This window comes from Limanda limanda, chromosome 1 (genome assembly GCF_963576545.1).
Source record: "Limanda limanda chromosome 1, fLimLim1.1, whole genome shotgun sequence".
NCBI lineage: Eukaryota > Metazoa > Chordata > Actinopteri > Pleuronectiformes > Pleuronectidae > Limanda > Limanda limanda.
In genome coordinates, this window is record NC_083636.1 from 24,815,543 (window position 1) to 24,829,601 (window position 14,059).

Below are 14,059 nucleotides of genomic sequence, written 5' to 3' on the forward strand. Positions count from 1 at the left end.
TTAGCAATGTGGTTATATTTGAATGACCGATTAAATACTTTGGATATAAATACTAAAAACAACAGATATACTGTAAACTACAGAGACACTTAACTGGTGCTTGGGCATGATGTATATTTATTTATTTATATATAAAAGTCCTTTGGTCACACAAAAAGAGGCAAACCTTTGCATTCCTTTCAACTCACGATATTCGCATTTGCCTAAGTGTGACCAGGCTCTTAATTTCAATTTAACTGACTTTTTCCTGTTTAATATGAATGAAATTAATGCCTGGAGAGTTGTTAGCCACTTTATACATTTAAGTCATCAAAACAAGACAAGGAAATTAACCTTTATTTGTCAACTTCATGAGAATTGAGAAATGTCTAAATAAGTCTGGCATCGCTGCAAGATTGCACATTACAAAGTTAATGCAACACTCAATGGCAAAAGGTACCATGCTGACTGTCATACTTCAAATCACATCTCCATAAAAAAATACCAAAATGTTTTCTTTACTTTATCCTTCTTTTAATTGTCTTTATAAAATGTGTAATAATGACTGAAAAACACAGTTTACAAAATATATGACAACAATAAGCATTGGTAATGACATTGAGCAATAATTATTACACAATAAATCAAGATCAAATTCAGGTCAACTTACACAAATATATCGAGTGCCTTAGGTTGACATTAAATGTTTTCCTTTTCCCAGGCATTCAGTCAGCGGACTGTGAGTCAACATTTATTTTCAGTGTACATGGAGCCATTGAGACACATGCTCTCTCTCGTCAGTCATGAAAACCCAAATAAAGCCAGGGCTTCATCACTTTCCAGCGCTGACCAGAAGAAGGCAAACTGTAGTCATCACATTCAAAATATTAACATCCCTTCAAAGAGAAAGTAATGCCATCCAAAATTAAAGTCAGTATGAAACAATAGGTTTTTTAAATCCTTGTCTTCAGCAGGTGTTGTTGGTTGTATCTCGCAAACTTCTGCCATTACACACACAGAAACAGAAACAGAAGACCGACCTACTGGCTATGGGAGCAACGTGGCAAACATCCAAACTCTCAACATTTAGAAGAAGGAAAAAAATTTCCAGGTGAGAGAAACTTGTAGCCATTCCCAGAGGGAAGTCTGCTGCCTCCTTTAGAGTTTGTGGGAACAGTAGCAGCTGGAGGTGGAGGTGGTTTAGCCTCCAGTTTTTGGTGACCATTTGGTCTGTTGTCAGTGTTCTGATCCTCGGATCCTTCCACGTTTTTGCTTAGAGACTCGCGTTTAGGTGACAGATTCAGCAAACCTAGAACATCTTTCTGAACTGTACTCATTCTTTTATTTCCCCCCCGGAGAAAACTGGCAGGGCAGGGCACCTCATGCTTCTGGCTGGCGTTGGCCCAGAAGGTTTTCAAGTTATGAACCGCCTGGACTTTATTGTCGTGTTTTGACTGGTTTAGTTCAGGGGTGTTGGCCGGGCTGGAAGAGCCTGAAACAGATCCTGTGGAGGAGTAGGAAAGAGCTGGCGATGGGGCACTGTCAGCCGGAGAGTGGGAAGGTGAGATGTGGGCGGAGTAAGGCGAGGGAGGGTATCTCAGTTTGAGCTGAGCCAGCGCATGCACATCAGGGGAAGCCATGGGGAGAGGCGAACCCTGCTCTTTTGCAGAGAGAGATAAGGACGAAGACGAACGAGCTGGACTGTTGTAGCCTGAGCTGATTTTCTGTAGCGAAGACGAGCGTGAGGGTGGTTTAGGCCGAGTTGCGGCAGGAGTTGAGACGGAAGGGGAGAGGGGCGAACGATGTCGAGGAAGCGAAAGAGGAGACGAGCAAGCTTTGAGACTAGCTCTACTGGGTGGCCTGCTAAATGCACTGGTCTCTGAGGGCTGAAACCCACGTGCTCCCCCAGTGGGAGTCAAAGTTGGCGTTGTGGGAGTAGAGTGAGATGGCTGTCTGGCATGTGCCTCCTCTCTTCCCTCAGGCCCCGGCAGTGTCTTCCCTCTCATGTTGGCTTTCTGTAGGCTCTCCACTGCTTGCATGTGGCTCTGGGTCTCCTCCAGGATCTTCTGGGCCAGTTCCTGTGGATCCATTTGTCCCGCAGGCCCCATCCTCTCCTCCTGGGACTTGACCGTGCTGTCTGTCTCAGTACTCGACTGGTCCGACTCAGAGCTGCTAACCTTCCCTTTCCTTGTCCTCTGAGGAGATGAGCTGGGAAAAGATAATAAAAAGAGCTAAATGTCAAGTTATGTTTACGTGAATGCTTCTAGAAACTGCAGTAGTAAATGAGTCTATACAGTAAGAGCCGTAATGCCAGTATCTCCTTCTTATAAAAAAAATCGATAATTTAAATCTAACTGCCTTGTACAGTATAATGATTTCTACTTGCCTCCAATAGAAGTTTCTAAACGTTTTAATTTGTCCAAGCCTGTTAATTTTTCACGATTCTAGTAGAAACATATCTTGTTGCAAACTGATAATAGAAGTTGATTTCTGACACTGCATGGTCAAATTTAACTTGATGCAACTGCAGATTCTTTGACTTTTTTAAAGAAAAAACCTACATTTTAGGACTCAATTATAGACAAAGTGTACTTTTGTATTGATGCTTTAGTTTTGTCAGATATCCAGGAGACTCCCTTGTGTCAGTGTTAAGGAGATCATGAAGCTAGATGTAGCTGTTGACTGTGTCATGCTGTGCATTGACTGAAGTCGAACGTGTCCTCACATATGCTTTTATCATGTTCCCAATGTTAGGTTTAGTGTGTTCGGATTTTGTAACAACCACTGAACTTGCAGTTTGAGCTACACTTTGCTGAGGATGTTTCGCAAGTATTTGGTGATAATCAAAAAAATTACCAAATATATAACATTATATAATTTGATTTGAAGGTGGCACTGGAGAACATGAATGTCTGTAGTAAATTTCACGTTAACTCATCCAGTAATTGTGGAGACATTTCATTCAAATCTACAAATGTCAACCTGTCAGTGGCGCTGAAGACAAATCAGAGAAACACTAAAGTCAGACAGATTTACAGATTGTGTAAAATAAATGTATGCACCAGATTTCATTGGAATCTATCAAAAAGGTGTTGAGGTATTTCATTCTTGACCATCATGGTGGAGAAACCGTCCGACATTGACATTAGAAACTGGCAGAAAAATATATAATTATTGCTAACCCTTTTTTTTAGAGTGAGAATTCTTCACAGACAGGACAGGACCAGACCATGTACATTAATTCTGACTAAACAAACAGCATTGGACTCACATTTCCTGCCGGAGTTTGGGGTTGGATGAAACAGTTGGGGGCAGGGGAGGAGCTTTAATGGGGGATGTAGGTGTGCTGATGCTTCCCTTGGAGGAAATGGTGATAGGATACCTATGACCTCCATTAGATCCTCTCCCCGCTCCGCCTCTGCCATGTCTGTGTCCTGCAGGAAGTGGCAGTGTGTCACAGTCCCTCCCCCCTCGCCCTAACGGCTCACTGCTTATAATGGAGTATCCCTCATACTCCTCGTCTTCCCCTTCTCCTGCTGCCCCTCCATGATTGGGGGGTCGACCTCTTGACAGGCCACCTGAAGGACGGAGCGAGGCGTAGAGGCCTGCCCCTCCACGAGATCTGTCTGGTTCCTGTTGATGCAAGCGCTGGCTGATGATGTCACTTCCTGCAGGCTCTGGTCTGGACAAGAAACTGAGAGAGGAGGCGAGGGAGCTGAGGCTGTAGACAGAGATGGCATCGCAGGAGAGGTTGTCCGGGCAGACAGGGGGCAGGAAGGAGGGCTGAGGTGGGTAGCAACCGAAAGAGAGGGGTAAAGAGTGAGGCTGGGAGGCGGACTGGGAGGAGGACAGGGACTCCAGGGAGGAAGAGCTGTCCATGCTCAGTCGCTTGGGAAGCTCTGTGGAGTCTGAAACAAGACAGGGTATGAGTGTTAGGATACAGTTCATAAGTTCTAGAAAAGAAGGTCCAACATTATGCATCATTCTCACCAAAAAGCGCCAGGAGGGACTGAAGAGCAAAATGCATGGTGCGTCTGCTGGCCTGTTTTCCAGTCTTCAGCACGACCTCCTCCTGACCCACCTCACAGAGATCGAAGCCTGAGAGGGAGGGCGAGTGGAGGAAAGTAACTAAGACATTCACTCAAAGTACTTCAGTGCATTTTTTAACTTTGTTATTTTAATCCTACAACATTCAAGGAAGATAATGTACTCTTTTAGTCCCTACATGTATTTATCAGCTGTATTAATTATTTAATTTGGAGACAAGGATTTCAAATATAAATGCATGATGAGATAATTATAGAGGCAACAGCATATGAAATAGGTCATATTAGCACTGCATACACTACAATACAACACTAAAACACTGTGGAACACTCTTTTAATTCAGGCACAAGGTATATATGAGATTTTATACGTGATTTAGCCTGCAGTTGTAGGTTTTAATGAACTGTTCATGAATGAAAATTATTCTGGATGTCCAGCAGCCGTTTTAAATTCGGTGCATAGAGAGCATCCATTGCAGGGGCCTTCGTGACCAATTAAAAAGCTTAAAGGACAAAGAGAGTCATTTGGTTGTTGGGTGGATATGGTGGTGGTTATGACGCCAGTAATGACACAACTAATGAAGTAAATGAATGACAGTAAATTAGAAGGAAATGAAAGCATAGCTTCTTTTATTCCTACTGACTCACCGAGTGCAGCTAGAAACTCGTGGCAGCCCGGGAGCCTCCAGAGCTGCACACTTATGGACACTTGAATGGGAGCCAGTGAGAAGTCCTGCTCTTTGTCGCCAGACTGCAACTGCACCAACACTTGGTGGAGCTTTGAGGAAGAATGACATGGCGTTTAGAAGGAAAAGTGAGAGAGAAAAGAATCCAATAAATGGACGATATATTGTTCAACAGGGATTCTACAGGGACCACATTACATGACAACACTCAGTCAGGCTTAATTCAGCACCCACATCACAACGATCTTACAAATCAAACACAATCAAGGTACTTAGTGCTCTCATCATTGTGGGCCAGATTTAACCAGTCTTATTAGTTTCTATGTAACATCCGTGCGGAACACTTACCATTCCCACCATGCTTTTAACCGCCTTTATGACGTGGGTATGAGAGAAGAGGAAACAGAACTTCAATTAATTCCTGTGTGAATGATGCGTTTGGGTCACTCTACACATGCATGACTAATGGCTTGTTTATGTCGATGGTAAGATGTGATACACGGTATGGAGGGTTACGAGTATTCACTTGTGGGAGAATGAGTGTTTAAGGTAATGTTGAGATCAGTGCAGAACAGATGCGCTCTAATAAAATAACTGAGAGGAAAAAACACAATGCCCAGATGTCAATAATATGGAATGAGTCAGTGGTGGAAAGCAAAGTGCATCTCCTCAGTTTTTCTTTCTTTATTTCACTACAGTTTATGCTCCTTTATCCTTTATCTACTCCAATACTTTTCATAGGACAAGATTGTGCATTATTCAGATGTCTGTGAGAAAACGTCTTTTGTACGATTGTCTGAGGCCAAAGAGGTGAAATCCTCCAATACTTCACAAATAGTAAAAGATCAAATGTTACATTTGTGTGTAATAATTTTTATTTTTCATATCTCCTCTCGTGACCCCTAAAGTGAATCGGATGATCCTTTGGAGGTGGCTGACTCTTAGGTTCGGAACCTCTGGACTAACCTAACTGTATAAGAAGTAGATAAAACCAGCTCCAGCTCAAGCAGCGACAGCAGTGACATGCAGCATCAATATTAACAGAATGAGAATAAGTACACTTTGCTGATATGTTTCACAAACAGGATTTGGAGTGTTTTTACATGGGTGAATGCAACTTCTACTTAACTAAAGAAAAGCTTCTTCCACCAGTGACATGAACAGCTGTGACACGGCTGTTAACTGTGACAGTACCTTGAGAATGAGCTGTTCTCCGGCCTCAGACGCTGTGACAAGTTTACATAGGGCCTGCAGAGCTGGAGGAGTCAGACCTGAGGGAGTTCATTAGGGGGTTCATTAGATAGAAATTAAATATATTCATTAAAGTTATAATGATTATTTATAGAACTCATATGGTCAGGGGTAGAATGTGTACAACTCAAAAGCTCAGTTTAAACATCAAATCCATTCAAATCAGAATCTGCTGCTTCAGTGGCCTCTGCTGGCAGATATCATAAGTACATGTATTATGCCACTCCAGTAAGAATGATACTCTGGGTGATGAAACATTTTAATTTCATAGCAGTCTGTGCAGGGGTAAAATAAGATGTTATTTTATCAGTGTGATTGACATGACATTTAAATGATGGACAAGCTGCAGTACCAAGCAGGGCCTGTAAAGTGGTGCTGCACTGCTGCAGCCGATCTCCAGGGTCTGACGTGGGGAAGAACACCGCCGCGGAGAGTCCTGCGACGCTACCGGAGAAGTCCAACCGGAAACCCACCGCAGACAGGAGGGCCTGCCACCCGGGCACCCCACAGACCTTACCCAGAGGAGAGGAAACACATGGACGTGAACGGAGAAGACAGGCGCTGACATTTAAAGACAAAGAGAAAGATACACCAGCACTCAGACCTTATTCTCCACACTTTGCTGGGACGTGTACATTGGGTTACACTGGCCACTCTGAATGCGCTGCAAAGACTTCTCAATCTGTAGAGAGAGAAAGAGACAGAGATGGTCCATGGTAATTAATCACTGTGGGACTTTCTGATTGGGAAGCATGTGCTAGAGATGATATTTACAATTAACCATTGGGGGATTTCAGACCTGGACCACATATCAACATGCTCTGATTGAGGTGTGATAGATAAAGCATGAAATATGCCATACCGGAATTCAACAATGTATTTTTCTTTTTAGATGGAATGAAAGTGATGCATCAAAACCATCAGAAGGGTGTAAGCGACAAAACTAATTTGCATAGAGGAAGCTCCTAGTCAATGTAGGTCATTGTGTCACTATATAGTAGATGCTATACTATATAGGGCTGAAACTAATGCTTATTTTCATTATCTAGTAATTTTGCCTGTAAAATATCAGTTTGTGCAGTAATCAGAGGTCTTCACTTTTTGTAGTTCAACACCCAAAGAGATTCAATTTGAAAAAGGGAATCAACAAATGCTCACATCTGAGAATAAATACATTTTTGTTATGTTTATCAAGACTTAATCAGATTACAAAATGTGTGCAGAAGACTTTCTATCAATTTCTATCAATGATCCTTTTTGGATTGTTCAAATCATAAATGATACAAACCTGTGGCTGCACCCCCCCCCCCCAGGGATTGCCACATGCATAATTTATTGATTAACAGTATAATTTGCATTAACAGTTGGTCGTCCACTTGATGTGAGAGTCAGATGTGTTTATCCAGACCCATGTTAAGAGTTATTATGTTATTGTGGAGGGGTCTCACCAAGTGTAACAGCACTCTGAGGGCATCCCTGGCTCTGTCTGGGTACTGCAGGATCTCTGCCAGGGCTTGGCCCACCAGCGACATGGGGCTGTTCAGCTTCACATCATTTCCAATCAACATGTAACCTGAAAGAAAATACACAGTGGAATATCATTTACTGTTAAAGATAGTCGACATGGCAGTATGGGTCATAAACCCCGCCTCCTCCATGGTCACCGTAAGTACAGGACAAATACAAAAATGGATGAAATGTCATGATTGACAGCTTGTAGTTGGTTGAGTGTGTATATTGGTGGGGTCTTGACACCACAGTCCCACTCCACGATCACTACTGGACAGACTTTGGCTCCAAATGATGTGCAAGAAGACAGAGCCCACCTCTGGGATGTTTTGACTTAATTTTTTTAAGTGGGAGGAATTTCATCATTCATCTTTATATACAGTCTATGAAGTGTATCACAAGATAACATGAAGTCATCCAAAGTAATGTGCGCAAAGTTGGAGCTTCACTATACTATTTGTGTAATTTTGAAAAAAGAAATCAATCTGAGTAACCTTGAGCAGTGGGAGGGAGCGGGAGAAAAGTTACCTTATTAACTATTCATAACTGAAACCATATCTTCCTGAGTCTAAAGGAGCATCCAGTAGCTTTTCTTATACATAACTATACAAACTGTGGGAATGTGAATACATTTATTTGTTTTGTAGACTTACAGATAGGGACACAATCTATAACTTTAGTCACTACACATGTAGGCCTAGTAAAAAAATATGATATAAAGATTTGACAGATGTGAAACAAACTGTTCCTCGCCTGTTCTGGATTGCTGCTGTGCACCTCCTTGCTGCTGTGCACCTCCTCTATATAAAGAAAGTTCACCCTGAAGTGCACTTGACACATCAGCCTGGATTGAGGCATAGATGAAATATCTACATCCAACTTTGTTGTATTCAGTTACAAAGATGTTTCATTCACTTTGCAACAACCTTCAACTTGCTCACATTTAATATTTATTTTTATATTTATTCTCTCAATGCTCTGCCACTGAATTCCTAAAAGAAGCTAAGATTGAACACAACTGAAAGATAAGACAGTGAAGCACAGAGCTCTGTTTTGTAAAGATGGAAGTGAAAATGAAATCTGTCAGAAGGTAAAAGAGGGGTTAGTGCATTAGACTGCTACTGCACCTGACGGATTTTAGCATAGTTTTACTTTTTTTTTACTTGACAGAAAACAACATAAATAGAGTATATTTAAATCAAACTACAATTGAGAAGGGCTGGGGAATAAAAGAATATCAATTATTATTGCTATTTCATTTTCATCAGTAGCAATATGACAAAGGTTCTATATATACATATATATATACATATAGACATCATTGATCTGCCTCAGATTTGTAAAATGTTTTGCTGTTTATCAAGTGATGTCATTCTCTGCTCATCAAGAAGAGTTTAAACCCACAACTAAAATCTGTCTTTAACCTAAAAGAAAAAATAATGTGACATTATTGTGATTAATATTGATATCGACTGACATGAACATTATTAACCTGATATAATGTTTGGCCTTTTTCTTCCAGCCCATGATTTAGCATTTTCAACTGGACTAACATTGTGATATTTCTTGAATTACATCACACAGTTACCTGGGTGCTGCTGACATTGGAGTAACCTTTGGATGGAAGGACTTTATGTTGCTGAAAATGAACAGTCTATAAATAACATAAAAGAACCAATGAAATGAAAATACAGGTTCCCACTTTTATTCCTGTATCTCTTGTTATTTGCCAAATCGATATCAAAAAAATCAATATCATTTAGTATTTTAAATTTAAATCTCTGTCTTTCCTCTTACTGTAAAACACTTTCAACAGTTTGGTGACTCATCCTTCAGCCAATGAGCGAAGACCGTACAGGGACCTACGTTATTCTTCTCAGTTGTTAACTCGACAGGCGTCGGTGAAGGTGGTGGTGAGAGGTCCTCGACAACAGAGAGCAGGATGCCGTCATAACTCTCCAGTTTCGTTGAGCTGCTTATTACTGTCAACAAATCCCCATTCAGTGCCATTGGCAGCTTTAAATATCGACCAATAACCGCAACAACTCCCTTCATGTGGTTTTAGTAGCCACATATATGCAGAACCAAGCAGCTCTGCCATCTGTTTCACACGGTCTTTAATGATTCTGCTCTCATTTACAACAGCAGATCATGTGTTTCCATCTCGTCCTGTTCCCTGCAGCTTCCTCTCTCACACCAACCACCTGCACGTCCCCTCCCACCACATCCATTAACCTCCTCTTTTCTTCTTGTCTGACAGCTCCAACTTCTCCATCCTTCTCCTACTGTACCCAACACCTCTCCTCCACACCTTCTCAGTGTTACCTCTCTTCCGTTGTCTCTGTTGTGACTAATTGGACCAATACTGATGGTTACGGTGGTGATCGAACACTAAAAATGTGTTGTGTACTCGCACACATTTAGTTATTTCTTTGCGGTTTGCTTTTTGCTGGTCTTGCTTCGGGTTGCATAATGCAGAACATGGTTTCTTAGTTGTTAATAGTTGTGCTCGATTGAGAGACAATTGTTTTTGTGATATTTTATAAAAAATATTTTGTGCTTTATTTAATTGTGTAAATCTTATTTTTGTGGTAAAAACTAGAACCCCTCCCATGTCCAAACACACTGAGCCTAAAATAATCGTGTTTACTTAATACTTAATTGTGGGAAGTCAGGTAAACCATCACCAATATGTTATTGCCCCTTTGTGGTAAGACATAAAAAATACCTTTGGTATACTCTTTCCTAATGGTAAATGGTAAATGGTTTGTATTTATATAGCGCTTTTCTAGTCTTGATGACCACTCAAAGCGCTTTACAGTACAGTTTTACATTCACCGATTCACACACACATTCATACAGTGCATCGATTCACAGCACTTTGTTATTCTATGGGGGGCCAGTCAGGGATCAGCATCTTGCCCAAGGACACTTCGGCATGCAGATGGGTCAGACTGGGGATCGAACTGCCGACCTTCAGGTTGGAGGACGACCACTCTACCCCTTGTCCATCAAAAATCGTAGCATCTTATTTGACTCTGGCTTCAGCTCCTGTCTTTCCATCAGTGTCACCATCTCCAAACCATTAAACATAACTGGTCTCATCTAGTTATCATCTACATATTGTAGACATTCCCGCACCATTCTGCCGCAAATCCACTCCACCTTTCTTCAATTCATATAGAGTCGGTTCATACATACGTGATTTGGGAAAATTGTGAATAATCAACAAAACAAATATCTACAGGTCCACTTGTGTCTTCCAGAGTTTTCAACTGCATCTCAATGTCTTATTTAGTGGATGGAGTTTGCTCAGAAGTCCTATTCTTAGGGTTAGGTTGGGGTTAGGGAAAACTGAGCCAACTCCATGGGCAGATGAATACTGTGAGATGTTAGTAGGTGGACTGCGAGTGTGTGTGTTTGTCCATGGTAATCTGCTCACCAGCCCAGTTGGAGGGGTGTGAGAAGTGCTTGCTGCTCTGCAGTGTCTTCATGGCCTCAGTCAGAGCAGCACTGGCTTTGGTGCCATTGAGAAGTGCTGTATAGAAGGTGTGTGTTAACAGTTTGGAGGCAGCTATCGGTGCAGGCCACAAGGAGACACACACACACTGGACCCCCGCAGCTAAGAAGGCCCGGGTCAGACCCACCACCCCGTCAGCTGTCACCCTGCTGCTGGACTCCGGGTACAACCTGAGGTGACAAAGAATCAGAATGAAGGTGAGCTGTGGAACCAAAACATTTGTGTTAAATGTTGAATCTTTGGAAGGTTTTTACCTCAGAACCACCAGTTTGACGGTTAAGCACAGGCCCAGAATATCAGCAGCAGTGAGGAGGAAGTCTTGAAGTGATGGACTGTCACACACACTCTCCACATCACACACACTGTCCTCATCCTCGCTCGCTTCATCTTCCCCTCTAAGTCTCTCTGGGCTGCTGTGCTTCTTTGAAAACGAACCCTTGACCTCTGCATCCCGATCCACAGGCTGGCCTGAGGTCAAGGTCCCAAACAGTGACTTCTCCTTGGGTCGGCTTCCTGTGCCCTCTCCCCCAGCATGCTCTTGGCTGGGGGAGAGGACCAAGGCAGCGAGCTTCCAAGATATATGAGTCGCAAAGTGAACGCACTCTGCCTGACTCAGTGCTGTGAGCACACGCTCCTTTGTGGCATTCGCTCCGGTCAGTGGATGACATCCAAGCTGTTCCCCCAACCAAAGAGCTTCATCTTGGGCTGAAGGCAGGGGCCCCCACAACCAGCGGTCCATCACGCTGGGGGGCAGGCGAGGAGCTCCGACCACTGCAGCCACCGAACCTCCATCTGTGCAAAGTGAGGGTCCGCCTCTGCGTTGATGAGGCTGTGGGTAGAACAAAGACTCAGATCAGACTTTTGTTTTCGTGTGTATTGAGATTCTACATAGTTTAAGTACTTAAATCCAAAATACAAGACAAGATACATGGGAAGATTTGAAGAATAATTAATTAATTTAGCAAAACAATAATCCTTCTTTTTACAAAAAACTGCAAAAACTTAGCGGGACAACCGCAACAATTAGGATACAGTTTTTTTTAATGCATACAATTGACTTACCTTGATTGTGGCTCCCAGGCTGGCTAAAGAAGGTACAGAAATGAGACTGAACCTCTCATACAGGTACTCATTAGAGGAGCTGCCTTTGAGCAAGGCGAATGGGATCAGGTACAATTCTCCCTCCAACACCAATATGAGCTGTCTGTGTCTGCCCACAGGTCCACTACTGTGCATCAGGCCCTAGAGACAACAGAAGATACAAATATGACTTTAAAAAAAAGATAAAAAAGACATGGTAGTTGGCTGTATATTGAGATCTACAGAATTTCTCCTGACACATGCATGCTATACATACGCCTTCCATGGGTGCTATGAGTAAGTCATAAAGGGCTCGCAGAGGAGGTTTGCTGATGTTACTCAATCGACAAGGAGGAGAGGACAAGCTGTCTTTCGCTGGAGACACTGTGGCACTGTATAGGCTGGTCATGCTGCGACAGCTTCTGTTGAAGGCATAAACACAAATGTGAGAAATACACAAACATAAACCAAAGTGCTGGACTGGTGCAAGAAGTTATGCCTTTCTGATATAATCAGTTTAGTCCGACCTAAAATAACCGGTGTGAAAAGGGGCCACAGACCATAGACTGACCAAGAGAAGTGGATCAAAGTGAAACAGGGTTTAGCTGGTTTGCAGTGTGAAAATACTGAGTTGTCCCTCAAACGATTTCATGTTTGACAACACTACCATTCAGCAGACGGTGCCAAAGATTTGGTGCAGAATATTTGTCTATTTTAACCATTTAAGGGCATTTTCACACCTGAAAGTCTGGAACATGGTCCAAACCGAGGTTTGTGTCTTTGATACATTGTTTACATTTGATACCATTAGTTTGGTCTTCATATTGTAATTCAGGGATAGTAAGAGGATCAACACAATCAATAAGCTGCATCCTTTTTGGGACCATACATGTCTGTAGTAAAAGTCCTGGAAAAACAACAACTCATTTTCAAATACTTCAGTGTATTTCAGTCATATCAAAATGGCACTGTCACAAGTGGAAGGATAAATGTCCCCCTACTTTTGGACTATGGATAGAAGATATTGACATTGTGACATTGGAGAATATTCTATCGTACATGGGAACCTTTTTTAGCGTATGGAGGAAAGGGGTATTGATCATAATGATTTTTTTAAATAAAGAAATGTATTGTTTTCTTTTATTTATTTATCTATCTATCTATTTTTAGTGTGTGTGTGTACATACTGTATTTATCTGTATGAATCTGTTTTTAGTTGGAAATACACTTTGATCACATGCATGGGACAGTAACATGTTACTGGGGAGAGGAGCTCTGTTGGAGCTGAACAGGGAGATGCATTGTCTCTGTTCAACTGTATGAATGCTTCTTTGTATTTTGTATGATTTGAAATACCAATTTAAAAGAAATGGCGCTGCCATCTATGGAGACAAACCTGTTGAAGAGGTTGTTTCTGGACACCATGCGGAGGTAGCCCGTGGGGTCGGTGGCCGAGGAGTTCAGCTCCTCAAACTGCTGCTCTAACAGATCCCCGGCTTCACTCTCTGTCTCACTGCTGGAGCCAACTCTGAGAAGCAGACAGTGATGCAGGCAAACAGTGTTATTACAGAATTAATGAAACGTTATGAACAGAAAAAGAGAGTCAATTAATACAACAGTTCAGCAGTAAATCCTCCCATCAGGAAGCTTACTATTAATTACTGCATCTTCCAAGAATTGAAATATGAAGTTACGTCATCCAAAGCCCGACACACTACCTCCTTCTCCTGTCTGATGTCTTTAGTATTTGTGGTCATTCTTTTGAATGAAGGTCCAGTCTGTAGGTTTTAGTATTTATCAACAGAAATTGAATATAATATTGATAAAGATGTTAAGAAGAATCACTGGAAAGTAAGAGTTGTTTTTTTATTCACCTTATAATTCACAATATATTTACAGCGGGAGTGGGACCTTTCCTACAGTGTCCCCCATGTATCCCCGCTATGGTTCTTCGGTGGCCCAGAATGAACAAACTAAACTCTGACTCT

General features: G+C 42.0%; 1 protein-coding gene across 1 annotated transcript in view; it reads right to left on the reverse strand.

The window, feature by feature from the left end:
- Positions 1-320: 320 nt before the first annotated feature.
- ttc28 (tetratricopeptide repeat domain 28) overlaps positions 321-14,059 on the reverse strand; it is a 125,477-nt gene continuing 111,738 nt past the window's right edge. The window contains exons 22-35 of the mRNA XM_061079853.1: positions 13,468-13,599; positions 12,349-12,493; positions 12,054-12,233; positions 11,246-11,820; positions 10,914-11,161; positions 7,411-7,535; positions 6,567-6,644; positions 6,315-6,474; positions 5,906-5,982; positions 5,060-5,083; positions 4,674-4,803; positions 3,970-4,077; positions 3,251-3,887; positions 321-2,187 (exon numbers count right to left, since the gene is read on the reverse strand). Coding sequence (XP_060935836.1) covers positions 1,059-2,187; positions 3,251-3,887; positions 3,970-4,077; positions 4,674-4,803; positions 5,060-5,083; positions 5,906-5,982; positions 6,315-6,474; positions 6,567-6,644; positions 7,411-7,535; positions 10,914-11,161; positions 11,246-11,820; positions 12,054-12,233; positions 12,349-12,493; positions 13,468-13,599 — 3,748 coding nt within the window. The 3' untranslated portion in view covers positions 321-1,058. The remainder of the gene's footprint in view (positions 2,188-3,250; positions 3,888-3,969; positions 4,078-4,673; positions 4,804-5,059; positions 5,084-5,905; positions 5,983-6,314; positions 6,475-6,566; positions 6,645-7,410; positions 7,536-10,913; positions 11,162-11,245; positions 11,821-12,053; positions 12,234-12,348; positions 12,494-13,467; positions 13,600-14,059) is intronic.